At 37.0% G+C, this 15,056-nt stretch overlaps 1 protein-coding gene across 2 annotated transcripts in view; it reads right to left on the bottom strand.

The window, feature by feature from the left end:
* KLHL1 (kelch like family member 1) overlaps positions 1-15,056 on the bottom strand; it is a 218,527-nt gene that overhangs the window by 99,697 nt on the left and 103,774 nt on the right. For both annotated transcript variants that reach the window (XM_054518600.1, XM_036387829.2), the window contains exon 5: positions 1,889-2,101. In XM_054518600.1, coding sequence (XP_054374575.1) covers positions 1,889-2,101 — 213 coding nt within the window. The remainder of the gene's footprint in view (positions 1-1,888; positions 2,102-15,056) is intronic.

Raw genomic sequence — 15,056 nt, 5'->3', positions numbered from 1 at the left:
CCTCAGGCTACAGCTGGTGTTGAACCAGATAAGGACAGAGGCAAATCCTGCAAGGCACACTGCCGTCTCTTTGTCCTTACTCAAGTGACTCAGCTGTGATAACTCCCCTTTGGGGAAGTACTGGGGCATTCACACGTAGCCTGAAGGTATCAATCTCTGCTGATGGGCCATAATGGGTCTTAAGGGACTCAAATTCATTGATGTAATAGGCATCTGTATCTTAGAAGGTGTCAAAAACTCCAGAAGTGTCCCATGATCCACATTACCTCATCCAGTTGAAATTCCCCACTCCAAGCGAGGTACCTGGGCTTTCCTACCTGAACTGAATATAAACCAAATAGCTTTCCTGGGATTTCCTCCATCAACTGGTCTGAAGCTGTCACTTTGACCAAGATGGTGACCATCACTTCAACAGACATCAAAATTGCCCCAAACAAGTCTTGTCTTGAGGCCTGTGGGTGGTAAGGTCTTTCCAATCTGATGCCTTCCTTCTCTTTCTTAAACATTTTCTTAAGTGATATTTTTATGTTTTTATATTGTAACTAGTTATATAACTGTTTTTCTGTGCAATCAAATTGTTCTACAATACAGCCTACATGTGTGCTTTTAAAAACAACAGTCATTCAGAGTTGTTTCACTCCCCAAGGGATCTATTAACAGGATGGGTTACTCTCACCTTCTGTTTTATCAATAAGTACATTATTGATAAATAAAGTCAAGTACTTTGACAGCAAAGTGCAGCACACATGTCAGAATTAGTAAAGGCTATTGACAGCTATTATCAGCTGTCATGAAGAAAGTTAACTCCACTCCAGCCAGGCCTAGTACACTAACTGAAAGGAGAACTGAGTGTATGGAATTATGGAAAAGAATTGCTACTTAGTTCTCTGGGAAAAGAAAAAAAAAAAAAAAGGAGCTGCTGAAGCATGGAGATCCAAATGACCGCCAGTGGTCAACTAGGTAACTAGGCTGCTCACTCACTCAAATCAGGGCTTCTGCCAACACTGGATTTAGTGATCTGGTCTAGCTAATTCAGGAAAACCTTCAATGAAGAAGGTCACTTGGCCTTTGAAAAAACTGCTGCATTTGTTCACTGCATTCCAAGTGATTCCTCCCCAAGCCAATGTCCAACCTGAACTGTCCATGCTACAAGTTAGTTTGTCTCACATTTAGTGATGTGCTTAGGAATGTGGTTCTGTGATTGTACCTTAAGGTCTTAAGCTGCTATTAGGTCATTGCTTAGCCTCCTTTTAACTAGTTTGAACAAGCAAACTTCTTCTTCTTCTTTCTAGACATACCATCTTGGTAGTCCACCCCTGAATCTTCTCCAATTTGTTCCTATGCCTTTCAAATCATGGGGTACAAAATTGGAAACAATTGTGTAGGTGCAGCCTTAGCAGCACCAGGTATTATGAGAATAATAACTTTATGGGAATAATAACTTCATATTGCCTGGTGACAGAATTTTTTGTGTTGTAAAACATTATAGAGTTTTCTTAATTCATACTGTTGACTCATCCTCAGCCTGCTATCTGTATAAATCCCATGTATTTGGGGTTTTTTATTGTTGGTTTTTTTGCTCTGTTTTGTTGGTTTTTCAGAAAATATTTATTATTCTACCTGTTTTTTCTTAGCATGTTAAAAAATCTGCAGTTACTCCTCTTCAGTTTCACAACTCTGCCCTTCTTGTGAATGTATTGGTCCAATCCTCAAGTTTATTGAGATCACCCTGTGTAAAAGGTTACCACTAATTTTTTCTGATTCTGAACAGGTTTGGTTTTAAACACATAGAGTATTCAGAAGTTGCAGATTATAAACTGAGTTTTCACAAGGACACAATAACGTTCTTGTTGTTATTATGATCATGGTTACATAATTTTAAAAATACCTGAGGTGGAAGGAGTGGTAATCTGATATAAGCAAGCAGCATACTTAGGTCATTGCATCGCCTCTGCATATCATATTTCACCCACATCATTAAGGCATGGAAAATGGTCTCTTCATCAGGAACATTCACATCATCACTGGCAAGAAGTTTATGGAGTTCTTCAGCAGGTAGAAGTAAAAATTCTTGATTTCTTATTACTTCCATTATATTCTCCTGAGAAAAGAAAAGTAATTCAGATTCAGTAATACTGCAAGAAAATTAAAAACCATGTTAAAGCTAATAAACCATAGGATTAGTCAATATCTGCCATACCCAGATATGGCTATGCTTTGCCATATCCTTGCAGCTCATATGAGAAAAACAAAACATAAATTATTAGAGTTCAACAGCTATAGTTGCAATTCTTATATAAATATATTTCAAAAACAATATGATTATATGATAATATCATAATTAAAAATTGTCAGAATTAGTAAAGGCTATTGTTTGAATTTTTTATAAACTCAGTTGTAATTGAGTTTATATTGTAAGTCTTTACATACTCATACTACATTTTCCTGGATATTTTCACTGTACTTCTTTCACTATTTCTTAAATAACTTGTCAGTCATATAGTTGTATTATGAATATCTAGACTTCTGTCTACACATATGACAAGGCTGAGGGAGGGGACCATCAACATAATGAATTAAAGGTTATTTTTTGACATTGTTCAGAACAGATTTTTAATATCTAGTTATCATGCAAATAGTTTACAGCAATTAAGATCTCACAGTATTGAAAACTATTGTACTATTGTGGTTTAGGAACTGTACTCCCCAGTTCAGTGCCCCCACTGAGAGTCTCCAAACCACCGACACTCTCTTGCTCTCCTGCTTTTCCCCTCACCCTTCCACATTGCAGTGGGCTGGAGAGGAAAATTGGAGGCACAAAAGTTAAAGCTCACTGGTTGAGATAGGAACAATTTACAGGAAACAGCAATGAGGTAAGGAAACAAGGAGAAACAGCAACTATACTAATGACAGAGACAAGAAAGGAAACGGTTCCCACAGAAGCACAGCCCTCACACCCACTCCCCCATCCCCAACAGACAACACCAGATGGATCCCTCTGTCCCATTTACTCAACCAGAAAGAACCCTTTCCCCTTGGAAGAGACCTTTCTCCCCACTTCCATCAATGACATCAGGTTTTACAGACTAGCCTCTGTGTCCTAGTTATGCCTCACTCCTGGCTACCTCAAAAAAAATTGGACAGAACCAGGACAAATAAAAATAGGAATAACTAAAAGCCTTTTAAAAAATCCCTGTAAACTACATAAAAAAACCCTAAAAACAAACAAAAAACAACAAACAAACCCCCAAAAATGTTGCATTTAGTTGTCTGAATCCTAAGGAGTGAATTAAACCTACCTTGAACTACCTACTCTACATCAACAGGACACAGTAGAATCACAATTCTACAGATATTTTTTGTCCAAATATTTCTTTTAGGGTGCTTTATCTCCATGTAGAAATTGTAAGTGTGTTTTCATATTCTCAATTTAGAGACAGAAAAAAAGTGAAGTAATTGAAGACTGGAGGCACAAAAAAAAAAAGAAAAACTAAGTCTTTATGTAAACTGAAAATGTAAAAAGCAGTATTGGGAATGGTAAGTTGTAACATCTAATTTATGAAAAATAATAATGAATTTTGTTATGATGCTTTGGATAGAATTTTTAAGATGAGAAGTGGGAAAGAATGACAAAACATCAGTCAAGGAGGACTTAAATGTAAGAACATCAAAACTGAGGGAAATGGATTATTCCACTGTTATACCCTTTAAATTCAGCTTTTAGCATATCAAAATCCAACCAATGTTGCCTATAATTGCTTGATTGTGTCTCAACCAGGGGAAAGACTGACCGGTCATCAAAACTGAAATAGAAGGCATTATAACAAATACAAGAAAATTATGTGCAAGACTTACAACAATAGAAGCATACTCCGACTCTAGTATGTCACATGCTGTCCTTCCCTGATTTATTCAATAGAAGGAAACTTTTATTTTAATTCTCCAAATTCATACTTTTAGAAATGTACTCTTTAAACATATTTATTAATAATTAACTGCATATTATTTTATATATGGCAGCAGAAATGAATATTGCAGACATAGACATGACAAAATCATGAGATAGAAGTTTCTTGAAATTTGTAATGTAATTACAGATAAAATACATAAGCGCAGAGAGAATAAATTTGACAAAGTTGAAAATTATGTTTATTATTATAACTGTGAATGGTTTGATATGTACAACTTAACTCAATGTGTTGCTTTTTAACTCAAAATTTATAGGATGCTGACACAACAGAAAATGAAAGATGTATATGTGGTCATGACCTATATTGACCATGGTGGTATGCTACCTTAACATAATTGATAATTGGATCAAAACATGACTCAATTATTTTTAAAATTACTACATTAAATGTCAATAGGTCCCTAAAAATGTAGAGTTTTCTGGAATGAATTTTTAAACCATTACCTCCTGATAAAGTTTAAATTGTGTGTCTCGAACATTTTAGAATTGCTTGGAAATGTAAGGGAACTAGTTTGCAGGGAGGCACTTAACCACAAGCTGGCTTAATTAATTTTAATTAAAAAGTCATAAAACTCACAAGATTTCATTGCACTTCTCAATAAAATGATTTATAAGACAAAGTTTAATTAAGCCTGGTTCAACTGACATTAAATCCCATTATAAAAAAAAAGAAATAACTCTACCTCTTAATAGGAATCAACATCAAACTTTGCAATAGCATATTAATCCAAAGACCTAATATTATAAAGTAGCACTGTGATGATGGAAACATTCCACGATCCCACAGAAGTTAATTTATTAAGAGTAACATTCCAAGCAGGAGTTTTAACTTCAGAACAACAATTTTAGATTTGATTAAGGTTTCTTTTGGTCATCTTAAATTGTATTTTATCTGCATACATGCTTAAAGAGAACTTATTCCAGCCTCTGTACTGATTGCAGAATCAAACAAAGTTTTCAGACAAAACATATAAACTCAAATCTCTTTCTCTAAACATCTGAACTTACATAAATTTCATGTTATGTGGGCATGAGTATTTCAGAAAATAACAAATATAGATTATGTTTTATACCTATAATATGCCATATATATTATAAATATACCATATGTATTCTTATTTATAATATAAATGTAATATATATAATTCTGATTTATATATAGAATCCAGGTTTTTGATCTTCTGAGGTAAAAACTCTCTCCTTCAACTGATTAGCATTTCCTGAACTGACTAATGAATTTTAAATCTTCCTAGATAATGTTTTAACTCCTTTAGGTTCATTTCATCTGGAGCAGCAAAGCATATTTCAATGGCTAGCTGTTCTATCACAATAATTTCTCATATGCTAATTGTGGAAAAATATCCACCTTTTTTTTTTTTAAATATGACTAGTCTTCTTGTTTGCACTTTAGGGAACAGGATTCAACAGATATATGTGATATCTTTTCAGGATACATTAAATAAATTTTAAATTCTCCTGAGATTAAGATGCAAGGTAGGAATTGAGGTACACAGTTATGCAATCACAGATTCATTACAGCTGGAAAAGACTTAAGATCATCCAGGTCAATCATTAATCTAACACTGGCATCTTCACCACTAAACCATGTCCCAGGTACCAAATCTAGATGTTTTTTGAATACTTCCAGGGATGGTGATTCCACACTATGATTCCACTTCCCTTTCAGTGAAGAAATTTTTCCTAATATCCAATGGCATTTTCCCTTGGAACAAGTGGAGGCCATTTCCTCTCATCCTGCTCTAGTGAAGTGCTTTCAGGAATGACTAGGGCCTCATAGGAAGATAAACCTTTATTATGGGAACCAGGGTACTGAACCTTTAAGCATGCCAAAGATTATGTGACAGAGTTGGATGAGTCTCCGGGACCTGTAATTTTTGACTCTAATACTTTAAGAGGCTTTGTGGATCAGTATTCACCATCTCATAAGTCTTATAAAATGCACTGGATCTGCTCTGCATGCATCATTCACGTAGCCGTTCCATGTTTTAATTAAGTGGAGTGGTAGATTTCTGTTTTTAATTCAGAAAATGTAACTTAGAGTAGATAGTATGACAGTCTCTAAACCCACCTGGACAAAGCTCTGTCACTTGATTGCTCTTCCACTTTCTAAAAATGACCATGCAGTACCAATTGCTGTGGGGTTATAGCATTTCAATGGTAGAGCTGCTTCACTTTTAAACCTTTTTAGCAGTACACAAGGTTAGCCTTAAATAAGCATAAAATACTAGAACAGCAGAGCCATGTAAAAAAAAACATATCTATGTTTAATGGTAGATAGGCAATCGTGCAAGTATCTAGTAGATTGTGCATCATAGGAACATTAAGGCGCTAATAAAATTAAACTATTACCAAATGGAATTTAATGCCATATATATTTATAATGATGACACCAACACAATTAAATTAGATTTTTTTTAATCTTAACTTGTAATGATTATTATTCCACATGGAATCAAATTATCTTGCAAAAGCTAGTTTTCATTGATGGTTATGTCATTGATTTCACTAATCAGCATGTATCAGTTATAATTAAGAACCTGAAAAATATTAAATAATTTCATTTGTTGACAAAGAATGTCATATTCTGAGAGTGCTATTCAGAATCTGCTACATCAGAGTTACCAAGGACGTAAAACGCTTAGCTGGTGTTTTGGTTTTGGATGTAGGGGTCTTATTTAAAATGTTTTATATTTTTGTGATATGGATGCTGTGACCTTAACAATTAAAAAATTAAAATCACATAAACTCATGCCAAAAAGTAGATATCCATATACTGGGCTTTCATTTATTACATACGTAATGTCTATAATATTTTAAGCTCATACTACTTTTAGTTTAGAACTTAAGTTTTCATGAGAATATTTAAATAAATTAATAAATAGTGCATCTGATTTTCATATTAAACCATACTGGCAGTATACTTTCTGAAGTGATAAGACATGAAAGAAAATTTTGATTTCAGTCAATTCCCAAATTATTTCAGTCTGGAATTATTGCTGCTGTGCTACACTGAATTCACACCTCTTGTTCTTATGCCGCATTTTCTGTATCAGGTGTGTTTCATATAAGACTACACTTCCTTTACAATACTGTGTAACTTCTTCCTTAAGGAGAATGGACTTTTCAGTCCATTATGAACTCCCATTAGACAAAGGACCAGTACTTATTAATATGCTTATGGTCTGGCTCTCCAGCCAAATCCCAGATTCCATCTGGAAACCTGAACCTGGGATCCTGAATTTCTAACCAAATCTCAGACTTCATCTGAGAGTGAGCTCCATCTGACCTATGTAATCCAAAGAGCTATGCTTCTTCCAGCACCAGATGCCAGCCTGGTATCATCATTACAAAAGGGGTATTAAGGCTGGGTTTGTTCAAAGGACAGTGGAAAGAGATCCTATGTATCTGTGTAAGCTCCTCCTTCAACTTCGCCAGTGGGAAGAGAGATAACCAAGTGCTGCATTTGGGGAGAGGAGACAGCAAGTTAAGGATAGAAGAGACTGTGACTATGGGTGCAATCTCATACAGCATACTGAAATCTTAATATGAGACTTCTAGATAACTAAGTTAGACTTTCACGATCTAAAAAATTTCTTTTTTACTTGCATCTTTTGATTTAATTAAAAAAATAATAGTAGAGTTTAGGGTATGAGGCTGCAGAATTAGCCATATTATAGTTGAATTCATTGTGAATATGATATGGCATTCCAGGATTTCACACTCTAAGGATAGCTCACAATCAGTTGCTCATAGACATTAGCTGATATGCTGGTTTATTACGATAAACTGTCTGAAACTTTCAAGCTATGTCAGAATGATTAACATTTTTTCCTGTATTGGTGAAGGATATTGTCTCACACCCTGCATATATTCTTTTTCATCTCCAAGAAGATTCAAGAAGCCTAAACCTGTACACAAAACAAGCACAATTTGCTAGATGGATGAGGACATGTACACATCTTGCTCCCCCTGACTTAAAAAATCTTCCAACACTATCCTGGAAGGTCCTTCATCCTACAAACCCTGGAACTTCTTGAGATTAGGTCTTCATGTATGCATGACATTTTCTTCTTACTATGGTATCTAGGAAAGCCAAAACTCTAGCATCCTGTAAACCAATTCATTATTAATTACTTCATCTTTCTTTCTTTCTTTTCTTTCTTTCTTTCTTTCTTTCTTTCTTTCTTTCTTTCTTTCTTTCTTTCTTTCTTTCTTTCTTTCTTTCTTTCTTTCTTTCTTTCTTTCTTTCTTTCTTTCTTTCTTTCTTTCTTTCTTTCTTTCTTTCTTTCTTTCTTTCTTTCTTTCTTTCTTTCTTTCTTTCTTTCTTTTCTTCTTTCCCATTTTTTGGGGGTCTTTAATATTGCTTGTTTACCTTTCCAAAATAAAGTTAGTAGAATGAGGGAGCACAGCTTTGGGACCTAAAAATTACTGATAGCAAGAGGCAGATCCATCAGGTCAATGCACTGCTCTGAGCTTGGTGCAAGCAGAAAAATCTGGGGGTTGTAGCCCCCAGTGATGGGATAATCTACTCAACACTTTGTCTATTGACATCTGATGAGTCTACTGACACCTTTGGCCCAGTCCCAGGGATTTGACATCAAGTGAAACCTGTTGGGATGAGTGCTGTGACTGGAGTGCCCTGTTGGACAGTTCCAGGCTCTTCAGGAGTGAAAGGCAGGGCAGAAGGGACAGAGCGATGACACTGTGTGTAACAGAAGGGTTAGAATGTATGGAGCTCACAGCTGGCAACAGCACAGTTGAAAGCCTCTAGGGGAGAATCAAGGGGAAAACAGATACTTCAGATGTCACCATAGGAGTCTATTGCAGACCTCCTAGCCAGAATGATGATGCTGATGGATTATCCTTTGAGAACTTAAGGGACATTTCCAAGTCAACTACCCTAGACTTCAACTTGCCACAATTAACTGGGTGCATCACACAGCTGGTATAACCCAGGCAAGAAGGTTCCTAAAATGCCTGGATGAGGACTTTATGGAACAGGTGAACAGGTTCTAGGGGAGCTACCTTGAAAAGATGTTATCTTTGACATCAGACTGATGACCTGTTTCTAGTAGGGCTCCATCTTAAGCCATATACTCTTCCACTTCTTCAAAAATTACTTGGACACTGGACTGGGAGGGACATTAAGCAAGTTCACAGATGATACAAAACTGGGAGGAGCTGTTGACTCCCTCAAAGGCAGAGAAGCCCTGCAGAGAGACCTTGACATGTCAGAGGACTGGGCAATCACCAATTGCATGAAGTTCAACAAGAGGAAGTGCCTGTTCCTGGGATGGGGTAACTCTGGATGTACAGACAGACAGGGGAATTAGAAGCTGGAGAGCAGTGACATGGAAAGGACCTGGGGGTCCTGGTCAATGGCAAGTTGAATGTCAGCAGTGCCCTGGCAGCCAGGAGGGCCAACCCTGGGGTGCATCTGGCACAGCATGGCCCGGCAGGCAAGGGAGAGGATTGTCCTACTCTGCTCTGCACTGGGGTGGCCTCACCTCAAGTGCTGAGGACAGTTTTGGGCATCACTATATAAGATATTAAGCTGTTAGAGAGCATCCAGAGGAGGATAGTAAGGATGGTGATTGAGGGAAAGGCTGTATGAGGACTGGCTGAGGTCACTTGGTCTGTTCAGCCTGGAGGAGACTGAGAGGAGACATCATTGCAGTTGCAACTTCCCCATGAATGGAAGAGGAGGGGCTGGCACTGATGTGGTGCCAGTGACAGGACCTGAAGGAATAGCCAGAAATTGCATTGGGGAGGTTTAGGTTGGAGAGTAGGAAAAGATTCTCCACCTAGATGGTGTTTGGGCAGTGGAACAGGCTCCCCAGGGTAATGGTGAAAACACTAAACCTGACAGAGTTCAAGAAGCTCTTAGATACATGGTGTGACTCTTGGGAACTGTCCTGTGCAGTTGTACTAAATGATCCCTGAGACTCCCTTTCAATTTTAACATATTCTATGATTCTGTTCACTAACTTGAATTGGCCCAGATTGATTTATTTGTCATCAGGAAGGTTCACAGCACAATTTCAAGTAAATAGCAGAAGGGATCAGTACTGTGAATCATCCAGAGGCACTTTGGATTTAAAAGGCTGCAAGTAGCAAAATTACAGAATCACAGTGCAAATTGTGACAATGGTGCAGTATTGTATAGTCTGGGTACATCCTGGTACTGACTCTGGTGATTGTCTGGTTTTGCTGTTACTTGTCTAAGATTTACCCCTAGCACTTCCCAAGTATAGAAAATATGAGCTGTTTAAATTGTGCTGTTTCCACAGCAGGAATGCAACCCTTCTCATGTAGATAACAGAATGACAACTTTCTGGGTTTAAATTATAACACTTCAGGAAAGTAGTCACCATGACAATCTCAGTTTCTTACTTTCCTAGCACAACATTTCGTTCTTTCCTACTGTACTGCTTTTGGCTGTGATGGAGCTCATTTTCTTAGCTGATGCAGTGCTGCTTTTTGCACTCAGTATGAGAATAATGTTGATAACATGTTGATTTATGATAATGTTGATTTATGTAAAAGGTGAACATATTTATATCCTAATAGAGCCCCTGTCTTGTTTATACTGATTACAGACAAGAAGAGGAAAACAAGGAAAATGGAGGGTAACAACTCTAACAGGAAACTCACATAAATTAAATCTGATTAAAAGAAAACTGTGAAAAATCAGAAAAATCAGAAATTAGAAAAAAAAAGTATTCCTTGCTGCTAAAGCATTCAGCTCTGGAACAGATTTCCAGAGGATAGAATGGGAATATGTCTGTTAGAACCAGTGTAATAACATAGGATGTAGTTTAAAAAAGGGAAGGTTGGAAGGGTCACCCAGTCCAACCTCTCTGGTCAAGCAGGGTTATCCTAGAGTACATTTCACAGGACTTTGTCCATATGGTTCTTAAATATCTCCAATGAGGGAGACTCCACAGCTCTCTGGACAACCTCCTCGAATGTGTGGTCACCTGCACAGTAAGGAAGTTCTTTCTCATATTTGGGGAACTTTTTGCTAATCAGTTTCTGTTCATTGCCTCTTGTCGTATTGTTTGACACCATATCACTGACTCTCCCTTATCATATTTATATACATTGATGAGGTCCTCTTTCAGCTGTCTCTTCCCCAAAGCTGAACAGGCCCAACTCCTTAACCTTTCCTTATAACAGAGATGTTCATCATCTTCAGAGCCCTCTGCCCTCTGGACTTGTTCCTGGAGCTCCGTGTCTCTCTTGTAATGAGAAGCCCAGACTGGAAACAGCACTCCAGTGCGGCTTCACCAGGGCTGAGTAGAGGAGAAGCATCACTTCCCTTGACCTGCTTGCAATGCTCTTCCTAATGCATCCCAGGATTCTGTTAGCCTTCTTGGCCACAAGACTCACTGCCAGCTCATGGACAGCTTGTTGTCCATCAGGATCCCCAGGTCCTCTTCATGTCCTGAGAGTTGCTTTCCAGCAGGTCAGTCCCCAGCCTGTACTGGTGCACAAAGTTATTACCATACAGGTGCAGGACCCTGTTTTTGCCCTTGATGAATTTCAGACAGTTCCTCTCTCCAGCCTGTCCAGGTCCTTCTGAAGGGCTGCACAGCTCTCTAGAGTGTCAGCAATTCCTTTCAGCTTTGTGTTAAAACGGTTTCTCAAAGCAGGAAGCTGCCTTGAAACCCCTTTCAGTTTTTGTTTCAACCCAGTTACCCTTCTGTTGAGCCTAATAATATCTGATTCACTGAAGATTTCTTCCTATAAAGGCATCAACTCAAACACATGCGGAGATGGATAATTTGCCATTTTCACAGCAGCTTTCAGAAGCAATCATTCTGAACATTAAAATGTATGTCTAATACCCCATTTGAACTTGTCTGTCTTCTACTCATACATACTGGTTCTTATTATGAATTTCTCAGTCTGATTAATGAGCCCATTAGCACCAAAACTTAAAAGCCACAAAATAATCTCTTGGGTCTTTAATAACTCAAAGGGGCTGAGTGGTTATGGCCTTGGTTTTACAATTCATTCACAGTCTGTAACTGTTGTAATATTCAGGAGTGAAAACAGGATATTTAATCATTAGCACTATTCTTTGTGCTAGCACCTAAAAATATACTTGTAATCTCATAATCATCTATTGACCTATTCTGACCCTACTTAGCCTTGAAATGTGATGGAATACAGCAAAAAGCAAGGGCTGAAGGCATATGCAAGATCATGTCCATAAAAAAAGCCTCAACTCTAATAAAAGATTAATAAATACAGTAATTACGACAGTATTTCAAAAGGTAATTGGAACATCAGTCAGCACTGGAGTGATTTTTTTTTTGTATTCCTGTTCTTCAGACTTGAATTAAAAACAGGTAGCCATTAAAATCAAAATGCATTCATGGGTAATTGCAAGATCATACGGGAAAAATGCTTTTCTCTGTGACTCTCCACACCATAAAAGTTTGCAACAATACTGTTTCTTTTATCTTCACTGTGCATCTCAAAGCTTATGTGTTTTGTGTCGTGTCATGTAAATGATATCTGGAGAATGTTTCAGTTAAAGTTTAGTTTGAGGAGTGAAATATTTACAAATGGTAGTTTATGTTAGTATTTCTTATACGATAGTCATTTTAACTGAAATCAAATATTTAAAATATCATATCAGAGACACATGAAAACGTTAGCATTTCTATTAATTTATGGAAAATGCTCAAGAATCAGTATCATGATACAAATTCAATTAAGATAGGCCCTCTTTTAGATGATAGAAATTTTTATACTCCACAATATTTCACAAAATCGACTGATTCACATAAAGATGTCTGACCATTAACAATGGCATTTCCACACTCCTTCCAACAAAATAATGGTACATAATGTAAAACAAGCACTGTATTTAAGTGACTGTCAAGATATGAGGCTGCTGAAAACTTGTCACATTAGGTTGTTTGATAAAACACTTTAAAAAACTATTAAATGAATGCTGAAAATATATTAATCTACTGTGTAAATCTCAAAAGACAAATTTCAGACTGAAATTAAATTGTAAAACATTTGTCACCCTGCACATAATATTGATTATACTGACAGTTATTCTTGTTTTATTGCTGCTTTGAAAATTACAAATTTGGAGGGAACAGACATTATGTTTCACTCCTTCCAGGAGTGTAAGTTAACATCAAATAATCTCATGCTGTCAACTAACTGTAATGCACATTAATTTCTTAGTGTAAGTTCTTTATTTGTAAAGGGAAGGAGACAGAGCTTTATAGCTGTGGCTTGCTGTTGATTTTAGGAGTTTTTTTCATTAGCCTGTGTTCAAGTTCATAGAAATAAAGAACTAAGGTTTAAAAAGTTCTGTAAAATTATTGAATCCAACCCAGCACCACTGTGTTCATCACTAACCAAATCCCCAAGAGCCATATCCTTGCACCTTTTGAACACTTCCGGGGTTGATGATTCCATCACTTACTTGGGTAGCTTATTTCCGTGTTTGAGCACTCTTTCAGTGAAGAATGTTTTCCTAATATTTGATGTAAACCTCCCCTCATGCAACTTGAGGCCACTTCCTCTTGTTACTTTGGAAAGAGATTAATGCCCTCCTCACAGCAACCTCTCTTCAGGTGAGCTGTAGAGTGTTCTAAGGTATCCCCAAGCCTCCTTTATTACAGGAACCCCGGATCTCTCAGACACTACTCATAAGATTTGTGCTCCAGACCCTTTACCAGCTCCTTCCCTGGACATGCCTCAGGTCCTCAGCGTCCTTCTTGTAGTGAGGCGCCCAAAAGTGAACATGGCATTTAAAGTGGGGCCTCACCAAGTACAGTGGGGCCATCACTGCCCTGGTCCTGCTGGCCACACTGTTGCTGATACAAGCCAGGATGCCACTGGCGTTCTCCGCCACCTGGGCAGACACTTGAGCATGTTCAGCTGGCTGTTGACCAGCAGGTCCAGGTTCTTTTCTGCTGAGCAGCTTTCCAGCCACTCTTCCTCAAGACGGTAGTGCTGACTGAGATTGTTGCGACCCAAGTGCAGGACCTGACACAAATATACACATAATTTTTTTCTGGAAATAAACAGAAACTATTACATGATTTTTACATCTGAAATTATGCTACCTAACACAGCAGAATAGAAATAGAAACATTCTTTAAAATGAAGAATTTGAAATTACATCAGGTTTTGTTAATTTTTTAGTAGTGGATCTTCTGATTCTCTTTTGCTTTAGAAGCTATCCATTATATTTAAAATTGTATTTATTCAGATGAACTTATTGATAGCTGATAAATTCTTGAACAGAATTGATGTATCTAGGTGATACACAGTGTTTAAATGCTCATGGGACATAAAAAGGGCTACATGGGGTTAGAGCAAGAGATACATTTGTGGCCAGTGACCAAATGTAACTTTGAAAATAATTAGAAGGAGTTTAAATGGAGTTTAAATGGTGAATATTCTATCTTCTCCATGTATCACAGATGTTGAAAAATTGTGATTGCAGTGATTTCCTGTATGAGATGCTTAGAAGATCTTTGGGATGTTCTCTTCAATTTAAGCACATGCTCATAAAAGCCAAATATTCCTTTTTTTGTTGTTTTTTACTTTTAAACCTGTGGCTGAAATACATTAGATGAAATCTCCATTCTTTCTCCAGCAGATACTTGACAAAACTCTTTAATAAGAGGTACTGAATTATGTAGTGTATTTCCAAAATATATTTTGGATTTCACTTCTTAAAAGGAAGAGGTTTTTACCAAGCATACAATACATAAGGCAGTTGCAGTACATCTCAGCATGTCCTGATGCATATAACAGATTAAGAATGTTAAGACTTAAGAACATATGTTTAGAACATATGTTATTCAAATGCAATTTAGCTACCAAAATGTTAAAAAAAGGTGGATTTTAATTCAAGAATTTATTCTACAGAATTCATTAATCTATGCTGATATGTATAACATTTGCAATGAAAAAACACAAGTGTTTAAAAACCAGAGTGAAAAATCCTTTCTGTGGATGCATATATGTATATTGTGATAACTTTAATGAGGAAGCCAAAGCAATACATTCTAGATTCACT

The sequence above is a fragment of the Molothrus ater genome, chromosome 2, assembly GCF_012460135.2.
Source record: "Molothrus ater isolate BHLD 08-10-18 breed brown headed cowbird chromosome 2, BPBGC_Mater_1.1, whole genome shotgun sequence".
NCBI lineage: Eukaryota > Metazoa > Chordata > Aves > Passeriformes > Icteridae > Molothrus > Molothrus ater.
This window is presented reverse-complemented; position numbering and strand designations above follow the sequence as displayed.